This window comes from Panthera onca, chromosome D3 (genome assembly GCF_046562875.1).
Source record: "Panthera onca isolate mPanOnc1 chromosome D3, mPanOnc1 haplotype 2, whole genome shotgun sequence".
NCBI lineage: Eukaryota > Metazoa > Chordata > Mammalia > Carnivora > Felidae > Panthera > Panthera onca.
The window spans coordinates 34,337,209-34,364,397 of record NC_138350.1 but is presented as its reverse complement, the minus strand read 5'-3'; the positions used below and the strand labels follow the sequence as shown (position 1 = coordinate 34,364,397).

General features: G+C 38.6%; 1 protein-coding gene and 1 pseudogene across 2 annotated transcripts in view; both read left to right on the top strand.

Annotated features, from left to right (window-relative positions):
- Positions 1–21,653, top strand: part of TWSG1 (twisted gastrulation BMP signaling modulator 1) — a 72,216-nt gene extending 50,563 nt beyond the window's left edge. For both annotated transcript variants that reach the window (XM_060613253.3, XM_060613255.3), the window contains exons 4-5: positions 15,811–16,077; positions 18,640–21,653. In XM_060613253.3, the coding sequence (XP_060469236.1) occupies positions 15,811–16,077; positions 18,640–18,821 (449 nt within the window). In that variant the 3' untranslated portion in view covers positions 18,822–21,653. The remainder of the gene's footprint in view (positions 1–15,810; positions 16,078–18,639) is intronic.
- LOC132665763 (gametocyte-specific factor 1 pseudogene) lies at positions 1,283–6,701 on the top strand (annotated as a pseudogene).
- Positions 21,654–27,189: the final 5,536 nt, after the last annotated feature.

Below are 27,189 nucleotides of genomic sequence, written 5' to 3'. Positions count from 1 at the left end.
TTAGAAAGTAATAAGTAACAAAACTGAGTTTAATTTATCCATGTGACAAATAGCCCAGGGGCTAATTCCAAAATGATTCCAGTCACAATTTTCTGTTAGTAATTAGTAGCTGCTTACTTAGAGTGAATTTTCTTCAAAGATGGTCATTAAATATCCTTGTCTTTCCTTTCAACGCACTGTAATCTGTTACATATATCAAATATGAGTCATGGAATAATAACATTCAGGAACAAGTTCAATTACCTTTTTTTCCAAAATAAAGCTATGTTAGGTAATTGTTTTTTATTTAAGTTTTTTTTTTCATAGCTATACCTTTTTTTCTAAATTAACCTTTAAAAGAAAAGGATTCTCTTTTGTGATACCCATTGGACTATTATTTTTAGAAATGATAATTGGTCTCACATTGCTAGACCAAATTGCTTATTATTTAAAATTCCCTTCAGTTGTGATAAAAGCAGGTTTGGGAATTGCATTATGAAGTTATTTTGCTTTTGTATTTGTATATGAGCCCCAGACAAAGCAAGGGGCCTGCTTTCATTTAAACGATTTTTAAAGTCACTCATGGGCATAGTTCACCTTCCTTATCCAAGAAAGAACTTTTGAGTTTGTTTGTAGTATATGTCCTATATATCTTCTGCCTTTTAAAAATATCTTTTACAAAAATTTTTTAAGTGTATTTATTTTGATGATGAGGTTTAGTGGGGTTCATGAGGTCCAGAGCTGATGACCAAGATAGAATTCTTGAAGACATCTTTGATGCAAAAAGGTGATTTTATTGAAGCATGGGAACAGGATCCATGGGCAGGAAGAGCTGCCCCAGACCTTGAGGAGAGACTGCTTATATACTATGGAGTTGGTGGGAGGTCAAGTCCAGGGGAAGTTTCCAGTGAGATTTTCATATGCTAAAGAAGACGCACAGGATAGTGGAGCTCTAGCTATTGTCAAGTGATAGTTGTTTTCCCTCTAGCAAAGCATTAGCATTAAGACAGTAGGGAGTTCCTGGAGAAAAGTTTTACTCTGCCAGCCTCAAGTATTTGTCAGTGGGCTACAGGTTACAAGGAAATTTAATTCTATCTGCCATTTCCTTCTGCCTTTGATTCCCACATCACTATGGAGGAGTGATGGAGACTTACGTCCTGCAGGTCTATGATCTCTATCAGTTAACCATTTGTTTTTTCCCTTTCCTGTGTTCTTGGGCAGCCAGGAGTCCCCAAGGAATATCACACATATCTCATCTAGGTGGGGGGTGGGGGGGGTGGGGGGGGAATGTCAGCTTGCCTTTTGTTCCCTCATCACTGAGAAAGAGAGAGAACATGAGCAGGGGAGGGGCAGAGAGAGAGAATCCCAAGCAGGCTCCACACTGTCAGCACAGAGCCCAGCACGTGGTTCGATCTCACCAACAATGAGATTGTGATCTGAGTCCAAATCAATAGTCAGACGCTTAACCAACTGAGCCCCCCAAGCGCCCCTAAAAAGACGTCTTAAAAGGGTATCCTGCTCCAGTACAATGAGCACACTTTGCACTCAGATTTTGGTTTCTAATATCATTCTCCAATAAGAGAATAGGGAGCCAGACTCCTTGGAGAAACAAACAGCTGGTTCTAACACTGAGGCAGGAAATAAAGAAGATAAGCCTGGAACATACTATAGTGCCAAAAGATAAGGAAGTGCTAAAAAAAAAAAAAAAGATACCCATATTGATTGATGTGTGAGTGTCCTGGTGGCTAAAAATAAGCAACAAAATAAAGTAATACTGGATCATAACTAACAGTATAAAATAAGTATTCATGAGTCTACACTGATATAAATATTTGATTAAATAAGTTAATTAGTGGAAGAGAAGAGACAGATCTCCAAGGCAGAATTCAAAATAACTATGTAAATGGTCTGCCCTCGAGAAGCCGGAGCAGAACTGCACCCTGCGTAGGTTTGGGCTGCTCATGGTCACTTCCCTCTAAATGGTGTGGTGGCAGGTGGGGGAGAGTAACTTTGCAGTGGAGAAATCTTACACTATTTCAGCCAGGTGGTCAAGGTCAGCATCAGAAGCCATAAATCTTGTTGGTCGTGTGTAGCTTTGATTAATTTGATGAAAATAGCACTTTACCTCTGTAGCCTTCCTCCCAATAGCCCATAACCTGACTCTTATTGTGAGAAGAACATTAGACAAATTCTAAAAGTGGGGTGTTCTACAAAATACCTGCCTAGTACTACTCAAAACTGTCAAAGTCATTAAAAACTAGTAAAATTGAGAAACTACCACAGCCAGGAGGAGCCTAAAGAGACATAATGGCTAAACACAGTGTGACATCCTAAAAGGGATCTTGGAACAGGAAAAGGATATTAGGTAAATACTATAGAAATCTGAAAAAAGTATGGACTTTATTTAATAATAATGTATCAATATTGGTTCATTAATTTTAACAAAAGTACCATACTATATACGATGCTAATAATAGGGGACACTAAGTGTAGGGGTATTAGTTATACTCTGTACTGTCTTTTCAATTTTTCCATAAAACTGTTCTGAAAAAGTCTGTTAAGAGAAAGCGACTCTGGGAAGAGTGTGTCTCAACCAGCACTTGGATTCAGCTGCTTCATTTCCAACATGGAAGAAACTTACATCAATTCCCTGGACCCTGAGAAGCTATTATAATTCCCCTATGATAAAAACCACCAGATCAGGGCCTGCAGTGCAGAAATAATCTTCCTGTGCAGAAATAATCATCTTGATGTCGCAAACAAATTGGCTACTTGTCCCTTCAGAAATAATCATCTTACCAAGTGCAGAAATAATCATCCTGATGTCGCAAACAAATTGGCTACTTGTCCCTTCAATGCTCGCCACCGGTTCCTCGGGCCGAAATCAGCCACTATATATCAAGCTGTGACGATAAAAGTCGTATTGAGCAGGATGTTGTCAACCAAACCAGGAACCTTGGACAAGAGACTCTGGCCGAGAGCACCTGGCAGTGCCCCTCCTTGCGATGAAGACTGGGATAAAGATCTGTGGGAACAGACCAGCACCCCATTTGTCTGGGGCACAGCCAACTACTGTGGCAGCAACAGCCCTGCAAGCAACATAGTTATGGAATATAATAGTAACCTGGCTCAGGCATGTGTATTCCCAAGTCTCTGCTGTATGTTCTGCCATGGAAAAACAATGGAAATGAACAGTAACTGAATATCTATTTCATCAAATGCCAGACCCTAGAATACTCTTGCTTCTTCCTGCTACCAATGGGTTCTTCATTTTTTTCCCTCCTAATCTAATTATAGAAAGGTAAATTGTGACTTTCAAACTGACAAGTACCTTTTTCTGTTTTCCTCCCTGCTTTGACTTTAATTCATTTGATGCAGGAAAGAACCCTGAAACTCAGAAGAACTATTTCAAATAAAGCATCAACATAGATTAAAAAAAAAAGTCTGTTAAAAAATAGGTTACAGAGGAAAATAGCATGGACAATATGATCTTATGTAAATTTTATTCATGCATCTAATTCTCAAAATAAAGAGACTTTATTCATGTCAACATAAAGAAACCTTAGGATTTTTGTTGGACATACACTAAATTTACAGATACATTTTTGGAGTGTTGATATAGCTTTTTTTTTTAAGTTTATTTATTTGTTTTGAGAGAGAGAGAAAGAATGCATGCAGGAGAGGGGCAGAGAGAGAGAGGGAGAGAGAGAATTCCAAGTAGGCTCCACACTGTCAGTGCAGAGCCCAATGCGGGGCTCAATCCCATGAACCATGAGATCATGACCTGAGTCAAAATCAAGAGTTGGATGCTTAATCGACCGAGCCACCCAGATGCCCCAGAGTGTTAATATAGTTTTAATGTTGAATCTTCCTACCCATAAGAATGGTATTGCTTTCTACTTAATATCTTTCTGTCTTTAATGTCTTTCAATAAAGATTTATTGTTAAAACAAAAAAAAATTATCCCTCCCACCCCACCTCCTCCGCTCCCCCTCCTGTTTCCCGCTTCCCCTCCTGCTCTTCCTCCTCTTCGTAACCATCCTCCTTCTCTCCCTGCTCCTCGCCACGGTTATGCTTTTGACCCAAGTGACAGCCTACTGTATTCCTAAGGCGAAGTACCAGTGGCGGGGAGAGGGACTGACTTCTCTCTGTAGCCTTACGCCTCTCCTTCTCAAAGTCCTTCCACAAAGATGTCTCGGGCCCTCTGGTGTGCCAGCAAGTCGGAGACACGGCTGGGTGCTAGCACCAAGGGCTACCTAGCCTGGTGGGCTGGGACCCCGGCAGCATTCCTGGTTGTTGAGGAAGTTGCATGTTAAAGTGGCATCACCTTTGACCACCTTCCCTATCGTCTCAAGGTCACGCATTCACACTTTTTCCAGCATGGTTTTACGGTCACGCAATGTATTCCTTTAACCTTAATGAGAAGGTGACACTTTTGGAGCATGTAATTACAGAAAGAGGTGTCCTTCCTTTTCTCCCCATCCCCTGCTCACTAGACCAAAAAGAAAAAAAAAAATTAAGTTTAAAATGTTTATCAGTGAATTAAACAAACGACAGTAGTTTTGTTGATATTGTAAAATTTGGAGAGATCAGATGAGATTCTGCTGTTGAATGAATTAATTATAGTTAATTAGTGCATCTTTAGTTCAAGATGTCTTGATTCTTAGACCATGCATTCCATATATACTATATGACTCCCTAAAGAGTTTTGTCTAGTGGAACACTTCTTAATTCTTTTTTAAAAAGTCAGTGTAGCAGTGTCCAAATTGGATTACTGGTCAGCCAAGGAATACTTTCTAAAAAACTAATAGCTAATGCTTATATAACATCTGTATATGTCGAGTACTTTCCATATATTAATTTGGTCCTTACAACAAACCTAAGGAGTATGAGAATGTTATTATCCTTCATCTGTTTGACAGATGTTTCCTTGAGGAAACATCTGAGAGTTTAAATGACCTCCCTAAGGTTAGACAACTAGTCTGAAAGAAAGCTGGGACTCAAGCCTCGTAGTCTGGTTTTCAAGTCCATGCTCTGTGACCTGTTCTGCTGTACTACTTCTTGTATGTTACACATTATATGTTACTCGGCTTCTTGTGAAGATGAAGGCAAAGCTGGTGTCCTTCTAAAATCGTATAACACAGTAGCTTTCATTTGTAGCCATTATAACTATCACTTTTAAGCTAGTATATGATGTTGGACTTAATAGTTATTTACAACTATTAATTTTTCATGATCTCTGTAGATAATTGGGCTTGGGCACAAAGCTGTATTCTGTGAACTCCAAATTTTCTCTTGAATTTAGCCAGACCATCTGAGAACTGCATACTTAGACTACATTGTTATGGCCCTTCCTAATGTTGTCTCTGCCCTACTAGGCAATATGTGTTGAGTCTGCATTGAAAGGCATCATATCGCTATGACAACTCGTGAGAGGACAAATGGTGGTGGGATTTTTATGTTTATGAAAACAGGGCATGAGTTCTAAAAGATTAAGGAAAGCTGCTCTAGACAATGCATGTCCCTGTTTCTCAGTTTCAGTCACTATTTGTGGCCTTTTTGGCCTCTGTGCTGACAGCTGAGAGCCTGGAGCCTGTTTTGGATTCTGTGTCTCCCCCTCTCTCTCTGCCCCTTCCCCACTCGCGCTCTCTGTCTCTCAAAAATAAATAAAAGTTAAAAAAATCGGGGTGCCTGGGTGGCTCAATCGGTTGAGCGTCCGACTTCGGCTCAGGTCATGATCTCACAGCTCGTGAGTTCGAGCCCCGCGTCAGGCTCTGTGCTGACGGCTCAGAGCCTGGAGCCTGCTTCGGATTCTATGTCTCCCTCTCTCTCTGCCCCTTCCCTGCTCATGCTCTGTCTCTCTCTGTCAAAAATAAATAAACATTTTTTAAAAATTTTTAAAAAATTTAAAAAATAAGCTATTTCCTCAAGACTGGCATTGCACTTAAGTATGCAGCAAGTATTTTTTGCATGTTTCCCAGTTCATCACACAGAATATTAAAAAGTCATGTATTCAAGGATCTCTACTTAATGAAACTAATAATTTTTATTTGCTCCATTAAGCATTGTCTTAAGTGAAATGAGCCTTTAAAAACAAACTAAAACTGTATTTGGTGGTGAAGAACACAATGACTGCTGATAACAGTTTGGTACCACTGCCTTGATTCAAGCTAAGTTGCCAAATGTTCTGCTCATCATTACTTTTGTGTCATCAGTGCCGACGTCAGACCTGTGAAACAAACGAATGAAGTCTTGTGAAAATTACTTTGACTGTATGATTCCTCTGAAAGGATCCTGGAGACTCCACAAAGTTCTTAGACTGTTCTTTGGAACTGCTATTCAAATCTATCCTTTTTTTAAAATCTGAAATATATTCAGTTTTTTAAAGAAAACTCCTAAGGAAGCAACAATTTTGCACATCTAAGTACATCATTTAAGGTGAAAGTACTGTGTTGAATTTTAGGAAAATATAGAAAAGAAGGACCTTTGATATCAACTACTATTAACACATATGAATTTTCCTCTAAAATATAATTTAAAAACTAAAATTACTATTTACATACAGTAAATTCAAACAATATAAGAAAGTATATATATGAAATGTCTCCCTTCTTTATACCACCCATACCTCTTTCTAAAGTTGAATATTCCTCATACATACTTCCAATAAAGACATTTTATTTTATAAAAGTATAATAAACAGAATCCAAGATACCTTTAATTTTTTTAATGTTTATTTGTTTACTTTTGAGAGAGAGAGAGAGAGAGAGAGAGCACAAGCAGGGGAGAGGCAGAGAAAGAGAGAGAGAGAGAGAGAGAGAGAGAGAGAGAGAGAGAGAGAATCCGAAGCAGGCTCCAGGCTCTGAGCTGTCAGCACAGAGCCCAATGTGGGGCTCAAACCCACAAACTGTGAAATCATGACCTGAGCCAAGGTCAGACACTTAACCAACTAACTGTGCCACCCAAGTACTCCTGAATCCAAGATACCTTTAGAATAATTTTACTTTTACTTAGAGTAGAAGGCATCTTTTAATAATTTTTTTTTCATTTAGGGAAAACAGGTGAATGATAAGTCTCAAAGAGCTTTTTTTCCTCCTTTTGTCAGTACTGGAAAGTTCTAATTTTTTAGAGTTAAAAAGAGTCTGTCTCCAACAAGCTTTAGAAATCAGTAACTTTAGTTAACCATCATTAACAAAAGATTGATGTGTACCACTTAATATATCAAAATATGTTTTAAGTGCAGTGGCTAAAGATCCAAGTTTGAAAACAGATCAGTATGGCCCAATGTTAGTGATGAAGAGGAAGGGTGGAGGGAGATGAATGGGAGAGGTGGGTAAGGACTAGGTCTTGGAGGCCAGGAAGGGAATTTGGATTGTACCCTAAGTATAATGGAAACCAACTGGAGAGGATGCATTGGTGATATCCGAATTACATTTTTTAAATGACCATTCTGGATACCTCTGCACAAAAGACAGACTTTAGGGTGTGAAGAGAGGAGACGGGGGATCAGTTAGAAGGTGGTTGTGGTAGTTGAAGTCACAGATGATAGTAGAGTAGACTAGGATTATTGACATTAGTGGAGATGGTGAGGCTCAGATTCAGAAAATATTTTGCATGTAAGTTGTCAGAGTGTGGTTTGAACTGGATGTAAGATATAAGGAAAGAAGGGAATTAATGCTAGACCTATGAGTTGTATGACTGAGGTGGGGTGGATTTACAAACCCTATCACTAAGGGGGTCTAGCAACAAAAGACCAGGGTACTAGGGGGATCTTCAGTGTGAATATTGAAATTGTCAACAATGACAGTGGGTCTAGGGGTGGAAATGAAGTGGTGATCCAGGTATTGAAGTTATTGGTTAGTGAGGAAGAAGTATGCCTGAGTGTTCAGAAGCCAATAGCCAAAAGGAGGGATAACAGATAGCAGAATTCAGTAACATGCATTTTAAAGGTCTAGAGTTTCTGAGGGAGAATGGAAGATAGAGTTTAAAATCCATCAAAATACAGTGCTTCTAGGTCTAGTCAAAATTTGATGGGGACTTGGTCTAGAGTGATAGCAGAGGAGATGAACAAATGTGGCCTAACTGGAAAAACAATTAGATTAACTTGACCATACTTGGTGACACCTTGGGAGTGGGAATTGAGAAATGAGAGCCAAAGTAGCCTCTGGGTTTCTGGCTTGTGTGACTGGATAAATTGTGACAGAGACCAAGAAAGAGAATGCCTATAATAATGCCCAGGTATGTTGGGGAAGATGACTGGGACAGTTGAGTTTGAGGAGCATATAAGGTTTTCAAGTGGAGATGCCTTATAGGAAGTTGGATACAAGAGATTCTGGGGAAAACGAGATGGAAGAGGGAATGGGGGAGAGGTCAAGAGCCAGAGGGCAAGAAAAAGCAAAAGAAAATATGATTCATCACATTTTCATACCCTTAAAGCAAATGTGACTTCTGGTTCAAACATAGTGGTCTATTTTCACACATGCTCTCCCTTGTACTTTTTAAACTCCAGTAAAATGAAATAAAAGAATAAAACTGGAAATGAACTTTAACAACAGAGAGAAAGAGAAATTGGAGAAATACCTAAAAGGAAGATGGAGAATCTTGCTGTTTAGTAAACAGATTGGAAGCAACACCAAAACAATTTGCAGAAAAGGGGGTTATGGCAGGGTGAGGAGTGACTTTCCTAACTAAACCCCCCCAGTGAATCTTCAGGCTCAGCTTTGACTTTTGTGGCGTGTAAGAATGAGAAATAGGCGTGAAAATAGAAAGGTTATTTAAAGATGTGTCTAAAGAACAGCTGTATGATTTGATACCCTACCCCCTCTCTCATTCTTCATATAAAACATTCAGAATAACCCAGGTTAAAAAAAAAATGGAGAGATTCTCTCTAAAGAAATGGAAGGAATTAAGTTGAAAGGACTACAAGCACCGGTGCGTGGTTGGCACACCAGAGTCAAGAGCCCCTCATTCAGGCATTGCAGGAGAGGAAATGTCTCCAGCCTAAAAACCAGACCTGTGAACAAAGTACAGCAAGTACCTTGAAGGAAAGAACACGGTACAGCAGCAGACCAGCTGACCATGGAGGAAATCTTTAGGAAATAAATCTTTAAGAAAACTGATGGCTATATTTTGGAGGAATTTGAGAAAACATATTATATTGTATTATTATATTATAAAAAACAGAACAAGAAAGCATTTGCAAATTTAAAATTTGATTAGAAAAATTGTAAATTAAGAGGGGTTGGAAATAACATTGGAAATATAGAGCAAACAGACAGATGGGAAATATGACAGGGAAAAATAGATACTCCAGAAAAGAATCAAAAATAGGAGGAAAGAAGCTGTCGAAGAAATAATAGAAGAAAACTTCCCACGGCTGAGAAAAAAAACATGCATCGTTAGACTGGAAGAATCTACAGAATGCAGAACAAGATGAATGAGAAAACACCTACATCTAAACACAGCCTCCTATAAGTCTTCCAATTGCCAAGTTAAATAATATTCTGAAAGATCTCAGAAACAACAATAGAGTGTATGTACAAGGAATAAGAATTACACTGCAAGGGCACCTGGCTGGCTCAGTTGGCAAAGCATGTGACTCTTGATCTCAAGGTTGTGAGTTCAAGCCCCACTTTGGGCATGGAGACTACTTAAAATAAAATAAATCATGTGAGTAGAAAACCAGAGTCAAGAAAAGAAGAAGAATCACACTGCCATCAGACTTCTCATTACTGTCACCGGACCAATGTCTTAAGTACAATGCTTAAGACAATGTCTTAAGTAGGAAAATTATTTTGAACTGACAAATTATTGATCAAGAATGTGAATGTAAAATTAAAAACATTTTTGGACAGCAAGAACTCTTAAGTGTACTTTGCACACACCACATTTGGTGTGGTATCAGAGAAAATAAGGCAAAAGACCAAGAAAGAGAAAAATATGGGTTGAAGGAAATACTGGCTTTAACCAGGAGGTGATTTAAGGACAGTTATAAGATGAAAGCTACACAGGAGGCTGTTCTGTGGTCAGTCAGGAAAGGCTCAGTGAGGAACAAAGTTCATTATAAATCACAGGTCTCAGAGAGGGGGTCACTGCATGCCATCCAGGGTCATAGGGGAAGCACCAGCTTTTTATCAAGTGGCAAAAGACAGGAACAGGAGGAAAATCTGGGCCAGAATCTTCAGTGGGGTTTCCACTGGAAAGTAAAGGCAGGGCGGGGCAAACAGTTTAGAACTGGCCAGTTTGAATAATTCCCGTGGGCTCTAGGCCCTAGAGACACTTGCTAGTTGCTTAGCACCAGGTCTGGCTTCATTAAGCGAGTGCCTCCTGGGGTGCTTGGGTGATAGAGGAGGTGTGGCTCAGGGTTTGGTCAATTTGCATATCAAAAGTCTCCTTCTGGCTGAGCCCACCGCTGGCTTTAAGAATTGACTAGCCCAGGAAGGAGCAGTCTCTCCCCAGCCAGAAAGATGTCGAAACATCATAATATACAGAAAATTAAAAGCATAAATAATACAGAAGCTTAAGAGACAACTAGTCTGCCCGAAGCAATAAGTGAGGGCCCTGAGAAGCCTATCTCTGAGAAGAAAATGTGTTCCATAGGATATCTAGCATACACTTGAGAAGCAGAATAATTCTTCAAGATTTATTATAAGCTTGTTATCTGTGGTACAAACACACACACACACACACACACACACACACACACACACACTCCAAGAAAATTGCTAGCATAGAAAGTACAAGAAAATGCAAAAGTTCAATAAGAAAATATTAGTCCTAGGAATTAAATATGGCAGTTGATTTGCCATTGTGAAAATTTTCACATCCAGAGAAGTAGAGAGAGTAGCATGATGAATTCCTATATACCCATCACTGGATTCAACAATTATCAAAAATAAGCTACATTCGTTTCATCTATCCTTTCCTCCCTTTTTTTTTACTTGGCACAGAATATTTAAAAGCAAACTACAGACAGTAAATAATTTTTACCCCTACATTCTTCAGTTTCAATCCCTAAAAGAAAATACATTTACTTTTTAAATCATAATGCCATTATGAAACCTACAAAATTAACAATAAGTTGTTGGTATAACCTAACATTCCGGTTCATAATCAAGTTTCTCCATTTGTCTCAAAAGCATGTTTGTATAGTTGATATGTTCAAATTGATCCAAACAAGATGCTTATATGGTATCTGGTTGTGTGTTGTTTTTTTTCTCATGCCACTTGATATATTGAAGAAACAGTATCAGTTTGCCTGTAGAATATCCCACATTCAGGGTCTAACTTTATTTCCTTGAGGTTGTCATTTAGCTTGTTCCTCTATCCCTCTGTATTTCCAGTAATTTGAAGCTAGTTGTTAAAAGTTTGGTTGGATTCAGGTTACAATGTTTGGCAAGAAGACCTGATAGGCAATGCTGTGTGAAATGTAGCTGTTTTTCAGTATTGTATGGAGTTCATGGAAAAAAAATTCATCTTATCTTAAAATTAGAAATATTTTCTTCTGATAATACAGCATTGGACAAGGAAATCCTATCATACTGTCTGCTTTTCAGTGAACAATGTTCATGGGGTCATGTTAAGGTAAACTGCTGTTTGCTGGTTTTCAACTTTCAAAATCAAGTATACTAAGACAAGAAGATTTCATTGTATTTAGGCAACAGAAGGTTTTTATTAAGTTTGTCAACATAAGTTAGGAGAAGTTGAGTGGGGAAAGTGGGAAGACACTGGCATCCTTATTTGCAAATGAGGGAATTAAGAGATGTGAAATAAGAATCAGAAGTTTAAGTATATTTAAGACTGCAAAGGAGTATTCTATATTATTAGAATAATATAATTATTAGAAACACAAGAAAGAGGCTAGTGTAAATGAACTTAATCTTCATCTCTCATATAAGAGGATTAATAGATAAGGTCTAAGATGTTTTTACTGCTTCTGGTAAATTAACCATTTTTATTTAAATTCTCGTAGAGGTAACTACCAGAGAAACTTAAGAACAGACTTTTTTCTTTTTCTTTTTTCTTTTTGAGAGAGAGAGGAGAGAGAGAGAGAGAGAGAGAGAGAGAGAGAGAGAGAGAGAGACAGGGAGACAGAGGATCCAAAGCAGGTTCTGCACTGACAGCAGAAAGCCTGACATGTGGGGCTTGAACTCAGGAACCACCTGTGGGATCATGACCTGAAATCAGATGCTCAACCAACTGAGCCACCCAGGTGTCCCAAGAACACTTTTAAAGTGGGTGTGTCTGGGGAGTGGAATTGGGGGTGGGAGGAGTGGAAAGCAATGTTGCTTCTTTATTGTACATTTTTCTGGACTCCGTGGTTGCTTTTAACCATGCACATTAAGGAAAGTAATAACTTTCCCCCTTAGTCTTAATAACTACCCTAAAACGTGGTTTCATCAAGTAAGCTCTACTTTAATATAACCTTAGTTTTCAAATGTATGAAGACACAGGTCAGATATATAAAAGAATTAAGCACACATCAGAAAAAATCTTTGTACTTAGTAGTTGTAGATCTAGAGCACAATAGTAGTGAATTCTGCCTTGCCTGAAACAAATTGTATCAAAGTTCTATGCACCTAAAGGATTTGAAATGCTTGCCTTTTCAATGGCTGCCATTTGTTTCCTGATTTGAAGCCTCTCCTGACTGCCTTGTGCAGAGCCGGTTTCTTTAAAATTTAAAAACTTCACTGTAGTGATAGAATGGCACAAAGTAACAAACTGCCTCAACACAATGATAGTGAAAATAACCTCTGTAGCCAACTAAAGAAAAGCTAACAATGATAAACTTCAGGAGGATGATAGATGCTTTCCAGAGAAGTTTCCCTAATTGTTTTAAGCTGTGAGTGGTTAGTAACTTTCTCCCCAGAAATTAATCCATTGTACATAATGAATAAAGACAACTAAAGAATTTCCAGGGGTGCCTGGGTGGCTCAGTCACTTGAGTGTCTGACTTTTGATTTAGGCTCAGACTGTGATCTCACAGTTCGTGGGTTTGAGCCCCGTGTCGGGTTCTGTGCTGACAGTGCAGAGCCTGCCTTGGATTCTCTGTGTCCCTCTCTCTCTGCCCCTGGTCCCCTCACACCCCCTCTCTCTCTAAAATAAATTTGTAAAATATTAAAAAAAAAAAAAAAGAACTTCCAGAAATTTTAAAAGGTTGCTTTTCCTGAGCAGGATAAATCGCACATGTCATTGGAAGATCAGATTTCATAACTCCCCATGCTTGAAAGAATTCAGAATTTGAAGAGTGCTTCACGCAAGAAATGGAGGGTCAAAATCTGCATTGCCTAAGAAGAGTTTCTAGTGATGATCTCTCTGAATGTAATCCTAGCTGTAAAGAGAAAGATATGTGAAAGCTTTAAAATCATGCCATGGAAAAATATTATCTAGATAGCAAGCATTTACTTCATGCATACTGGTTTTAACACAATGTATTCAGATTTAAATTACAGATGTTTTTGGCCTAAGTTTGTTAAATGCAAAAATCTCTCCCCTCAAAACTTTTTTGAATGTAATGAAATCTCTGGAAATGAGCTCTGAAGTTTGTTTAAAGTCCCAGTAGATGTTGAGTTTAGCTCTTCCAACCATTGAGCTCTGTTGTTTACCTTTTCATCTCAGATTACTAATTTTCATTCATTATAAAATCTGGCAGAAGAATGAATTATGTATATTTTATAATTCACGTATTCTAAGTATTATTTGCTTTTCAGTGCCACTTAACGGTTATTTATAGAATGTGGTTATTGAAATCAGCAATGGATGTGAAATCAGACTGAATCATAATGTTGGTGTTAATCCTAGATTATATAACAGTGGACGAATGATTTAATTTATCTGGGCCCATTTCCTCTTTTATGAATAAAGGAGTCAGATTGACCCTTTAATCCATTATTCTGTGTCATCATCTAAATCATTAAGGTTCCTGTGTATTAAAAGATTTTATGAAGAGTATAAACAACCTCGTTATCCTCAGTTCTTGCCATGTCCCTTAAACAAGTAACATGTGGAAAACACGAGATGATTTTCCCTTCCACCTAAATTTATAAAATCTAGGAATTTATAAATTTGGTTTAACAGTTCAAAATTTTAGTCTGAGGAAAAAGAAAAACTCCATATTAGACCTAATAGATACTAAACCAAAGTGAAATATAATTTAGTTCTTAAAGTACAGTATTCAAGAAAGAAAATCCGGAGGGCTGTGTTCCAGTCATTAGTACTGCTAAACAACCTACCCCCAAATGTAGTGGCTTAAGACAATAATAATCATTTAATTAGCTCAGAACTCGCATTCTGGGTAGCTCCCTTCTGCTCCACAATATCAGCTGGATGTTGGGCTACTATTGCCCAAAGACTGGGGCTGATTAAGCATTTTCTCAGCTCTTCCCTTTGTAACAAAACACCTTGGAAACATTTTCTATAGTCACTATCGCTAATTCTCCTCTACCGGTTTTCCTTTTTAAGATTTTTTAAAAAAATAATTCTTTTTTTTTTTTTGTTAAAATGTTTATTATTTTTGAGAGAGAGAGAGAGAAAACCAGCAGGGGAGGGGCAGAGAGAAAGGGAGCCAGAATCCCAAGAAGGCTCCACGCCATCAGCACAGAGCCTGACGTGGGGCTCAAACTCATGAACTGGGAGATCATGACCTGAGCCACCCAGGTGCCCCCAAAATAATTCATTTTAAAATAATTTCAAATATAGAGAAAATCTGCCAGAAGGGTGAAGATTCCTGTATCCCTCACCTAGATTCCCCAGTTACTAACATTTTATCGAATTTGCTCCATTGTTCAGTACTACTCCCTCTCCATATACGCATACCCAGCGCGCATGATCATTCATCCTTTTTTGAACCTTTAGAAAACAAGCTTTATACATGATATCCCATCACTACTAAATATTCTAGTCTGTGTTTTCTAACTAGAACATTCTCGTATATAACATTGTTACAACATTGCCATCCAGTCCACAAACTTCATTCATATTTTGCCAAATGTCTCAGCAGTATCCCTTGTGATACCTCTTCTGATCCAGGCTGCTATCCAGAATATGTGATGCATTTAGTTGTCATGTCTGTTCAGACTCATTCAGTCTGAAACAGTACTGCGGTCTTTCCCTTGAGAGTTTTATTGAGTAGAGACTTTATGTTATGTAGGATGATCCTGGAGTACTTTAATATGTTCCTCATTTGACCTCCACCCACAAGCTTTAGCATCCATTGATGACTCCCATCTGAATCAAACACCTCTATGATAATTGCCAAGTGGTGATTTTCTATTTCCTTCATTCCTTCTACATTTATCAGCTGGGCACACTACTAAAAGGAAGAGCTTTTCCTTCATTCATTTATTGATAATATAAGGACTCATTAATTCCTATTTTATTTGTCAGGTGGTAATCCATTACTATCATCATTTATTTTGACATTAAAATTGTCTACTTGGCCAGTAGGAGCCCATTCAAGTTACATCCTGTGTTTTGATATGTCCCATTATTCACTGAGCATTTCCTTACTTTTTGGGATAGAAAGTATCCCAGGGTCATTTTGTACTTTCCCTGACCTAGTTCTGGAATCAGTCTTTTCTCAAAATAGCTCTGGTCCCTCTTAGTGGAGGTTAGGTATTAAGAAAACAACATCTGGGCACTCGATGTGCTCGATGCTACAGGGGTGTCATCACTTCTAGGCCCTCTCAGCCAAAAAAGCTAGGAAGATATCTACATATATGTAGAAGCAGCCTAATTTTAATATGTTGGAGCTTTGATTGCAAGACAGTATTGCATGATATTCCAGTCAGGGAGAAAAAATAACTTTTATTTTCTTCGTCCCTTCTCCTCCAGGTATGTGCAATCCTAGAAACTATAGTGACACACCTCCAACCTCAAAGAGCACGGTGGAGGAGCTTCACGAGCCAATCCCTTCTCTCTTCCGGGCGCTCACAGAAGGAGACACTCAGTTGAACTGGAACATTGTTTCCTTCCCTGTTGCAGAAGAACTCTCGCATCATGAGAATCTGGTTTCCTTTTTAGAAACTGTGAACCAGCCACACCATCAAAATGTATCTGTCCCTAGCAATAATGTTCACGCACCTTACTCCAGTGACAAAGGTAACTGCCCACAGCTGACTTTCTATCTTGCCCCCTCACTTTCTGGGTGGTCTGTGAAACCTACAGTATCTTTGAGTTTGTCTAATCTTAAGTAAATTCTGGACTTTAATGACCCTAATCCCTAAGTAGATAAGGAGGCATGTCAGGCATATAGTCACCACTCCTTCATGGTCACAGTGATAGAGGTTGTGTTGGAAGATAGATAATCTGGTTCTAATTTTGATGTTTATTTGTGTTAGGTTTAAATTGTTCTTTCCATAGGATAGCAACAGTGCTGCTTACTTCATATAGCATTGCACACTGTCAGGTAATATTCAGAGTGTCCTAGGAAGTCACGTTTTTGTAATAGCATTGGTACCAAAAATGCTACTGAGGTCATCTGCTAAATTTCTTTATGAGCAAGTTGGTATTACAGACGTCTAATCTCCAGGTATAAACTGTCCCCAGTGCTGTTGGTCAGAAGGGGAACTAAATGAAAGAATGACTTGTATAACTTTGAGAACCACATTAAAGAACGCTTATTAGTGAGGATAGGTCATTCCTTAATGTAAAGGGCATGTAACTTTTATAAAATCTTTGATATTTTCAAGTAAAAGGCTCTGCACCATTTTACTGTGGAAGAATATGGCAATGATGAAGTTTTTATTTCTTAAAATATGAAATGAATTATGCATAAATAGTATAATTTGTATTATTTCTTATTTGGCTTTTTGTTGTGCCCTCCCTTATAACCCTGCCTATCTGAAATAGTATGACCTTTGGATATCAGTAGTAAAAGCAAAACAGCATTTGTTAATGATACTCAGAGTAAGCATTCTTGTTGCTTTTTGGTTATACTACCTTAAGAGACAAATTGCAGATTTTGGAAAACATCAGAAATATATGGAATATGCCTTATTAAGGTATTTTGCTACCATTTTCTCCACTAAAATGTAATCAGTATAATAGGTATTCAATGATAATTCATAAATTTTGTTCAAATATCATTTAATTTAATAAAATAATTAGCAGGAAGCCAAGTTTCCTGGAAACACCAACTCTCTTTCGAGACAAAGTTTCTCCTCTTTGACACCTTCTCTAGGTGCCCCTGCTCTTACCTCTAGAGCAAATTAGCTCTATTCCTTCTCCCCATATTTGTGTTTTGACTTGTTGTCTGTTTTTAACTTATAGGTCTACCATTTTGTACTTAGTTCCTTGGATTCTCTCATTACTCTTTGAGTCCATAATGACCATTCCATAGTAGGTGATCCATAAATACTTGTTCAATTAATAAATGAAAAAAAGTTACTAATCACCTGGAGATTCAAAGCTCCCCTGTCCTGCTCAGTCCCTAGTCTGCCTGGTCTCATGCTGTACTGGCCTTCGTGTTTTCTGTCTTGACCTGATCTCATCTTCTATAGCCAGTGATGGTTCTGCTGTCTCCTGCTGCCAACCTTTCACTGCAGCGGGACTGGCCTCCACTCCGTTCCCCATGCGCACTGCACTGGTCTCCTTGTGACTTTCCTTATTTTGTTACCTGGTAACTTTGCATTTCATTCTTCTTCCTAATACAAGCCCGCTTTTTTCCATTAAACCTTTCCTTGCTATTCAGACGCCTGGTAATTTATCAGTTCTATAAATGGCTCTGTAAAATAACAGACTCTAATCACACACTCTCTATTAATATTTTTTTATTGTCTTTATTTATTTCATGTACCCTATCCTCCTAGCTAGGTCATTATATTAAGCACCAGGAGAACTAAAAATTGAAACAATCAAAAATAGTTGTGTTGGAAAGCAAGACTAGAAATTGCTACTGATAACATGAGCGTTTTTAAATAGCTAATGCGGAATTGTGCCAAGTATTGCTAACCATTTTGCATCATTTGAATTAAGTTTGTTTTGTTTTTTTGTAAATTCTCAGTATAGGTTTAGAACAGTATTTTTCAAACTTCTTTTAACCAGAGAATTCTCTTCTCTAAGGAAATCTTATCAGAAATGCCCAATTTGAGGTGCCTGGGTGGCTCAGTCAGTTAAGTGTCCAACTTTGGCTCAAGTCACGATCTCATGGTTCTTGAGGTTCTTGAGCCTCATCAGGCTCTCTGCTGTCAGTGCAGAGCCCATTTCAGATCCTCTGTCTTCCTCCCTCTCTGCCCTTCCTGCTCATGCTCCCCCCACCTCTCTCTCAAATATAAATAAACAGAAGGAAGGGAGGGAGGGAGGGAGGAAGGAAGGAAGGAAGGAAGGAAGGAAGGAAGGAAGGAAGGCAGGCAGGCCCAATTTAAAAGGCACAGCTCTGAAGCATAGCAAATGTTAAGCCTAGTAACCTTAACTTTGAGATCAAAGTCCAGAATCTGATAAAGTGACTAAGGAAGTCCTTTACCTTCTTCAACTGGAGTGGGGGACTCTGGCTTCTTTCTCAATATAATTAACAAATGTGATCTTTTTTCCTACACCTCATCCATTGTCCTGTGTAGACTAGCAGTAAGAGAACCAAGAATAACTATTAATATCAGACAGGTATTAAAGCATTTCCTGATTTTCCTCTTTCTTGCTCTGAGCTCTTAATTTTTTCTTTTTCAGAACACATGTGTACTGTGGTTTATTTTGATGACTGCATGTCCATACATCAGTGTAAAATATCCTGTGAATCCATGGGAGCGTCCAAATATCGCTGGTTCCATAACGCCTGCTGCGAGTGCATTGGTCCAGAATGCATCGACTATGGTAGTAAAACTGTCAAATGTATGAACTGCATGTTCTAAAGAAGGAGAAGAATGCAAACCAAAGCAATCTAGACAACAAGAAAGATATGAAAAACTATTCATTGAGCTCTACTGGTTGCACCAGCATGCTAGCTGGTTAAGAAGATAGAAAGAATTTGGATGGAGTTAAAGTATGACAAATCCAGTAATGTGTTAAATTATAATTATAACTGCTCTGGTTGATTTTATAGCCCACTGGCAATAAGCCCTTTCCTCTTAAATACATTTACAACTTTGATCGTATGAGAAGCAAGTACACAGAGAATTTCTTGAAAGATCTGAGGTTTTTTGACAAAGCCCGATGTCATTTTTTTTTTCTAGCATTCCAAAAGCCTTTGGTTTTGAAAGTGTTGGAGCACATTAACATAAGTTATGATTTCTTCATATACTACTCCTGGGACACTGAGTTTTTCCAGTCGTACACCAGTCTTCACTCACTGTACCTTGTCTCATTTATCTCTTCTATAAATAGGGTAGATAGTCCGATGAGAACTCACATAAATTTCACCATTAAAGGCTTAATTTCAAACCTTGTAATGTTGGTTTTAGAAAGTAAATGCTTACTACATTTTACAGTTTAAAACTCTTACGTAGCAGAATCCATCCTGTAATACACATGCTGACAGAGCTTTGAGGAAAATTTCTCCTTCTCTTACATGCCCCTGCCCAAAGTGCTGATGTAGGTGAATTCTGACCAAGAATTGCAAGGCACACCTATGACATTGCATTAAATATTCTGCTAGGGTATAAAGAATTAGGAAGTTAAAGCATTTCTCAGACTTAAGGTACCAGCTTACGGAACACTCAGGATGGGAAGTGCCTGCCAAATCAGACTCCACTTAGAGCACCAGGGAAACACTTCGTCCTGTTGTACAGACAGCGTGGGCAGAGCCTTGTTCCTAAGCTGAGTGACAGGAGGAGATAAAGAGGAAACTCACCGGCGTGAACAGGGAAGGTTGAAAAAGCGGGCAATTCTTATGGGAAGCAAACTTAAACTATTTTGTTATAGTGTAATCTTTGCTTTAGGTTTCCATCTGGATAGAATGTTCTCACTACAAAGTATAATCAGGCAGTGGGAGGTGAAGGGTATGCAATGAAAAAGAAATCTCTGTTTAAGATGATGTTAACTCCAAATACACTACAGACTATTTTGTTTTATATATTTCGATAATGATAAGCTTAAATACTATGTGTCCTTCATCGTAATAAAATCCCAGTCTTCAAGCATGAATCTAAAACATAAATATTTATATTACAGAGACTCTTGACTATACAAAATTATTAATTTTTCAGTACATTATGAGTTACAAGTAACTTGCAGGAATATCTTTTTTGTATGTCTAAATATTTTAGTACATAAAAATAGATAATGCTCTTAGACACTTTGTATTTGTATTCATTATATGAACAATAGTTACAAAATCATATGTAATATCATAATTAACTATCATAAAATCTAAAGCCTTAATACCTTTCTGTTCTTTCAGGCTACTCTAATGAATACTAGAGGTACTTTAGCCTTTTCAAAAACGTTTGGCCTTTAAAAAAAAGTTAAAATTTAGCTCTTGCGTGTATTTTTTTTAATAGGAAAACATTGGGATATCCTTTTCTTACTTCCACCTAAAATGCCTCTGTTTAAAAGTGCCTTGAAAACATTTTGGCTTTCCTTCTTCATTAATGCCTACAAAGGTAATGGTTTTCTTAAAACCTTTTAAACTAAAAAAGAGAAAGTTTTAAAGGAATCTACATCCAGGTGCTTCATTTCCACTTTGGTATTCTTCAAAGTAATTTCATATCTATGAATATAGAAATCCTTCTGTGTTTATTGACAGTGCTTAATGTTGCCTTAACTATGACACTTTTTAACTGCATTTATTATCTTTATTAGGACTTCATTATTAAATTTTTAACTGTAATATCTCTTCTGCCCTTATACTGGGAAGGTAATTTCTTGAACCATTATTGTATTTGAACTGATTTTCCTTACATCTATTTCTCCCAGTAGAAATTATCCCTAAATGCAATGGTTAATTTCATATTAAATTTTGCTTTGTTTTTGTGGTTTATGAAGGGATTGAAAGACAGAGTTTACCTAAAAGATTCCATTACCAGTTTATAATGTATTTCAAGTTTTTAATAATAATGTTTTCCAAATTAAAAGTATAACATTTCAGAAGCCAGTAACCCCACTAAAATTTAGACCCTTTATTACTATTCTAGATATGATTTACTTCTAACTTGAAGCTCTGGTAAAAATTCTTTTTTTTTTAATCAAAAATTAGGTTAACTATTTTATAACTAGATCAAAAAACCCCTAAATCAGTAGGTATTAGAAAAGCCATATATAAAAGTTTCTTTCCTAGGGTAAGACATGCCCTTGCTAGTTAGTTTTCCTGTCTCTCTTTGTCCCCATAACATCTAATTATTGCAGAAATTGTACTCAAAATAGTGGCACCAAATCAAATGATAATTCAAATAAAGTAAGTCTTTGTTTACATAGAATGCTATAAAAGAGAGGCTTTCATTTAGAAATAATATTTCTAAAGCTTTGGTAAGCTTTTAGAATATTTGAACAATTATTTATAAAGCAGAGTAGCATCAACATAGAGAAAAGAAACTAAAACTTCTGAAAAATGAGGTAGATATGAATAAGCCACATATTTAAAGTTTGTTTTTGTGAAAGCTTCCTTGAAGATTTTTAAAATCTATCCTACATTCCCCAGAGTCTATGTTAATTGTATTTCACATGATCTGCAACATGTAGAATTACGCATTTTTTTCTTTGGTTGTCCCTATAAGCAAAAGAGTATTTTAATAAAAAATTGAAATGACTGTGTCCTGCTTTTTGCTAACTTCAGTGTAGAACAAACACTAGAATAAATGTGACATTTCTGTCTAGTGAAGTTCTAGTTTGAGGGAAGCGTGTACCCTTCACTCTGGATGTCCCTACACATTGTGTTGAAACAAAGGCTCTTTAATAGTTTGCTCTCTGCTTTTTCATGCGCTTTGTTCCAATACGGGGGAAACTTTGAAATGAAATACTTAACATTCTCCTTGTTCTACAAGGCTCAGGAGATCTATCTGATGGTTGGAAGGAGTCACAGGAAGGTCAAGGTAGGAAAATCACTCCCCGCTCTCCCACAGTGACCCTCATGGGGTGACGTTATTAGAATTGAGAGCCATAAATGGTACCTTTATGATAGATTCAGCATTGTTTCCCAGAATCTACGTTCTGACAGCTTGGTGGACAGGGCTTCTAGAGAGGGGAACATTCTAGAGGACAGGTTGCCAGCCGAGTGATTTAACGGAATGAGAAATCTAAGGAGTTTGGGGGTAGAATTCATTTCAAGTAGGACCATACATTCGATGAGGAAAGTTGTTCTTTTGCTGAAGCTGTCCAGTGGCGGTGAGTCATGTGACCCTGAGAGGCAGAGGGTCTTGATCTGAAGATGCCCAGTGGAGCGAGATCCTCTCAGCCGGGGAAGCCAGCAGGCCGGCAGGCTGCAGTATGGCAGGCCCACCCAGCGGCCCACGCCAGGCATGTTCTGAGTTCCTTAAGCTGGCGGACGCTCCATTGGCTTATAGGTGTTAAGAGTTACGACTCTTATGCCTCTTAGATTTTTCCTAACCATTTGAAAAAAAATTCATTTTACATCTTTTTATTTTGAAGTCTGTGCTTGAAGGATGGAGTCAGCAGCAACTCCAGGGCCCAGCTTTTGAGATGAGAATTCTCAGTACAAAAGCAGAGAGAAAAACTTCTGCCCTCCCAGCATGGTGCTGTGACTCAGAAAGAAACCTGGACAAGTACAGAGCCCTCATCCATCACGGGGACCGAAATGTCCTGATTTGATTGAAGTTAGCCACTGAATTTAGACACAGACACCACCGAAATACTTCTGTGGCAACAATGATTGCATTGTGAGCCCTCCTGATGTACCCGATGCCACAGCCAGAGTGATCCTTCTAACACAGATGTGCAGGTAATAGCTGCCCAACCCCAGTTCCAAATCCCAGCGAACTGCAAGGCCTTTGTGCCCCTTTGCCACAGGGGCTCAAGTTACCTAGTAGGAGCAAAGCAGACAACTACTTTTTGTTTTCCAGCAGTCTCCTCTGCTTCAGTGGATTTTGCTTCTTGGGGGGGGGGGGGGGGGGTAAGCAATCAATCGCATTTGCCAGAAAATGGGAAGAGGCCTGGGTCTCCCAGACCATGGGGACTGTGCTCCAGGCCTCAACGTGCCCTGAAGTGTCCTGGTTCCAAAGTCAGCAGTTGCCTCCTTCTAGAGGTTTCAACTTACGGCTATTAGGAGTCCAGCCCCACCCTCCGTGTCTAGGGCCCCCAGACTTGCCTCTAGGATCCTGTGAGATGCAGGGTAGGTAACAGAGCCTTGCTCTTGGCAGATGTTGGCTGCAATAGGGCTCTGGGTCAGATTTTACTTGATTTGAAGAAAATGATGAGAGAAGACTTGTTGGAGTCCTGGGTTTGTGGAATGGCATTTTCTTCTCTCAGCCTTATCCACCGGCGGCCTCACTGTCCTCTCCTCCCGCCTCACACCCCCTTCCCTCATCCTCCTGTTCTCTCTGCTGCTGACCTTGCCCTCCCTCAGCACACCACATTTATGCCACCCTTGGGGTTTGCATGAGTTGTTTCCTCTGCTGCCCTCTGCTTTTTATGCAGATTTTGTTTGCTTGTTCTTATTCCTGTCTGAGCTCAAATATCTCTACTACCATCTCTCAAGGAATGGCCTCTCCCCAGTCACCCCTCCTATTACCATTTTATTTTTTTAATATCGGGTAACTCCCCGAAAGTATTTATCGGTGACTTTTCTATTCTCCTCTAACTAGCATGTGAGGCCCATGAGGGTAGGGAACTTGATTCTTTATCACTGCCTTGAACACAGTTGTCCAGCACCCTTAAGTGTGGGACACATGGCAGACACAGATGCTTTAGGGATGAATGAATGATAGCAGGTCCTCTCATACTTCTGCTTAAAATACTGGCTCCTCAGATAAAGGCCCAACTCCTCAGCAGGTCCCTAAGGGCCCCATTCTGGTCCCGCTCATCCAACCAGGTCCACCTCAGACCTCTTCCATTTTGATGTGTGGTCACTGAACTCAACGGTCGGGAAAGATTCTTGAGACGGTAAGGTGCAACTTAGTAAGTTTATTTAAGTAGCATGAGGTCAGGACTCGTGGGCAGAAAGATCTGCACATTTTGCTGTGTGAGGCTGGTGGTTTCATACTTAGTGATCAAAGGGAAGGGGGCAGGCAGGAAGTGTCAGATTACAGAAGCTACTTTACATTTCTTTGAATTTCTGCTTGTAAAACTACTTTTGCAAGATTCCTGTGGTGCTTGTCATTCAGTTCGATATTAACTATGGGTGAGATTTGCAGGCAGTCGTGAGACCCTTAAAGAATGTAGCAAGCAGCACATACTTGATGTTTATTGAAACTATGCAGGCTTGAGGCCAGCCTTCTTGGCTAAGGGTAAACATTTTCCTGCTTCTGTCCCTCATCATATTCCCCCCTAACCAATTTTCGGTCCTTAAATCTTTAAGGTTGTTGAAGGGCAAAGGGCTCATCGTCTGTAACTTCTTCAAGCTGACAGGGAGTTGTAGAGATATTCCTACCTATGATCCAAAATTGGTCACTGTCTGTTCCTATGAATAATAATCACAGAAGGCCACTGCTTCAGAGTCCAGAGTGGATGTGAAGGAAGGATTGTTTCGTGTAGTAGGGATCATCTGTCAGCGGGGCAAAGGAATCAGGAACTGTTTACGTGTACCTCGACAATAGGAAAGAACAAAGGGAAAGAGACACCACATTAGGATTAATATAATAAAAATAAGAAGTGTGATAAGACCCTTTAGGGTAGACCATAGTCCACCTCTAGATCAAGAATTTAACCAATCATCAAGTGGCAATGGAGAGTCTTTAAGACCACCAATCTGGTTATTCATATCTGTAAGTAATCCTGTTACACTTTTGTCACCATCTATATTGGAGACACAACATTCCATTTTAATAACGGCACATGTCCTTCCTTGTGCTGCTGTGAAGGCATCTAATGCCATTCTATTTTGTAGAACTGCTTTACTCATGAGTTACTATAGTGCTTAATAAATAACGTAATGTTATCTTGAGAGTCATTTAAGGCCTTACTTGTGTAGCAGGTGGTGTTACCCATCATATAGATTGTTTTGTTTAGCAAGCAATCAGGTAATTTATAAGAGGCACTTTTAGGGAAACAAAAGAAAAATATAGGTTAATGGTTAGAACAAATTACAAACCCAGTGTCAGAGTCTCACATGCTGCCAGTGAGAAAGATGTTTGGATGTCTTCAGGCGGAGTGGGAACAGGCAGTGGGAATCAGATGGGTTTTCCTGGTTTGTAATTCAGATGTCTCTGGTGATCCTTTTGAATGACCTGTAGTTCGACAGGCACAAAGACTGTACATGAGTTTTGGGCATTTTGTCTGAAGTTGACCTCAAGTTGTCCAGCAACTTGTTTTCAGGGCTTTTGGAAAAAAGGGCAGTTTTTGTTTTTAATGACTTTAAGTCAAGAGAATGAAAGAAGTTTGGAAACCTTAGTTTGGAGAGCCATAGCCAAATTCTTGAGGAAACCAAAAGAACTGAGTATCTAGTCTAGCTTATAATAAATAGTATCAAAATCAAATATCTACAAAGATGTATTACTGAAACGTATTTTCTTTCTATAATCACCCTTGTTTTTATCAGAGATAGCCACATCAAGATGAATTTCTTCGTAAAACAAGTCCAGTTTTGATAAATGTGGCCTAATTATTTACATAAACTCAGTAAGAATAGTGACTAATCGTACAGATCTTTTAAAAAATCTGCTTTGCTAGAACTTTTTACAATGAATCTCCAGATTGAACTTTCAATAGCCTCTTGAGGCCAAAGCCAAGCCAAATACTTGCCATCAGAGTTGCCTGCAATAGCTATAGATTTGGGTGAATTTCTCTCTTCTCAAGGTCATCAACATATCCTGAGGTTCCTGCACCTGCCAGGAAGTGACCTTCTTTTACTCACCAGGTAAGGCTGCTGGGAACTCTGTAAGCAAGATATCAGGCTGATATTTCCAAGGGGCTTTTTTGGCTCCATTAAGTCAACCTTAGTTCCTTTAAGCTGCCTGGGCATATCTGAGTCTATGCATGGCCCTCGCGACATTCTAGTCAAAAGCCTTGGTAATATAACCAATGTTTCCAATGGTGTCCTGTTATAAGGAGAACAGAGTTTCATTGAATTTATGCAAATAATTATATTCCCATGAAAGAATACTCATTGAGAGTTTCTGAATTTCAGAGGGTCCAGTGTTGCAACTTGTTCACAAAGGAATATTTTATCATAATTCTGTAAGTCACAGATATCCTAAGAGAAAACTATTAACTCTAGAAGAGCAAACATTGGAGAACCAGCAATGTTTCAAACAGGAGTCATAAAAACACTATAATCATCTTCCTCAATTCATTCAGTCCCATGTTGCTAATTCTTCTTCTGTTTTGATGCAGCTCTCCCATTCGTTCTGGAAATTCTTATCCAGTTTAGTTTTATGATCTTAAAGATACCAGAAACCTGTTTGTTAGAAAATCCTTTTCATCAATCTTGAAGACAAAACTCATTCTGCAAGAGCATCAGAACGATAACTGTACAAGACAAAAGACTCAAAAATGGACATGGTTAAAGATCTGAAGAGAGTTTGTAACAATGCAGTTGGCAAGGAAATCTGGTTATTTCTGTGACGTATAGTATTTTAATAATTAGAATGTCAAGTGATGACCTTATGCCAGGACATATTAAAACGTTCAGAATTTCATATATTTTCTAGAAGAGTTACAGCATTTACCCAAAGAATGTAACCTAAGGTTTATCATCATTTCTTTGACAACTTTCCCAGGTAACTTAACATACCAAATAAACAAGCCTATTTAGTTGAAAAGACTTGGTTTAGGGACTTCATTTAGGGAGTGCCTGGGTGGCATCTGACTCTGCATTTCAGCTCAGGTCATGATCTCACGGGTTCATGAGTTGAGCTCCACGTCAGGCTCTGCGCTCACCATGAGGAGCCTGTTTGATACTCTCTCTTCCTCTCTCTCTGCCCCAATCCCCTGCCCCACCTCTCTCAAAAATGAACTTTAAAAAAAAATATTTCATTTAGAATTTGAATCTTGGGAAGTTTCAAAGCACATGGCTAAATAGAATCGTAGATCAGTATAAAACTCAATATTTCATTAACCAAGCTGGCAATAAGAGATTCTACAGAAGGTTATACAGTTGTTCACAAAACTTACCTTTTTTATTGAGAAGTTTTAACTTTTGAAGTAATCAAAGGCCTGATAAAGACAAAACAC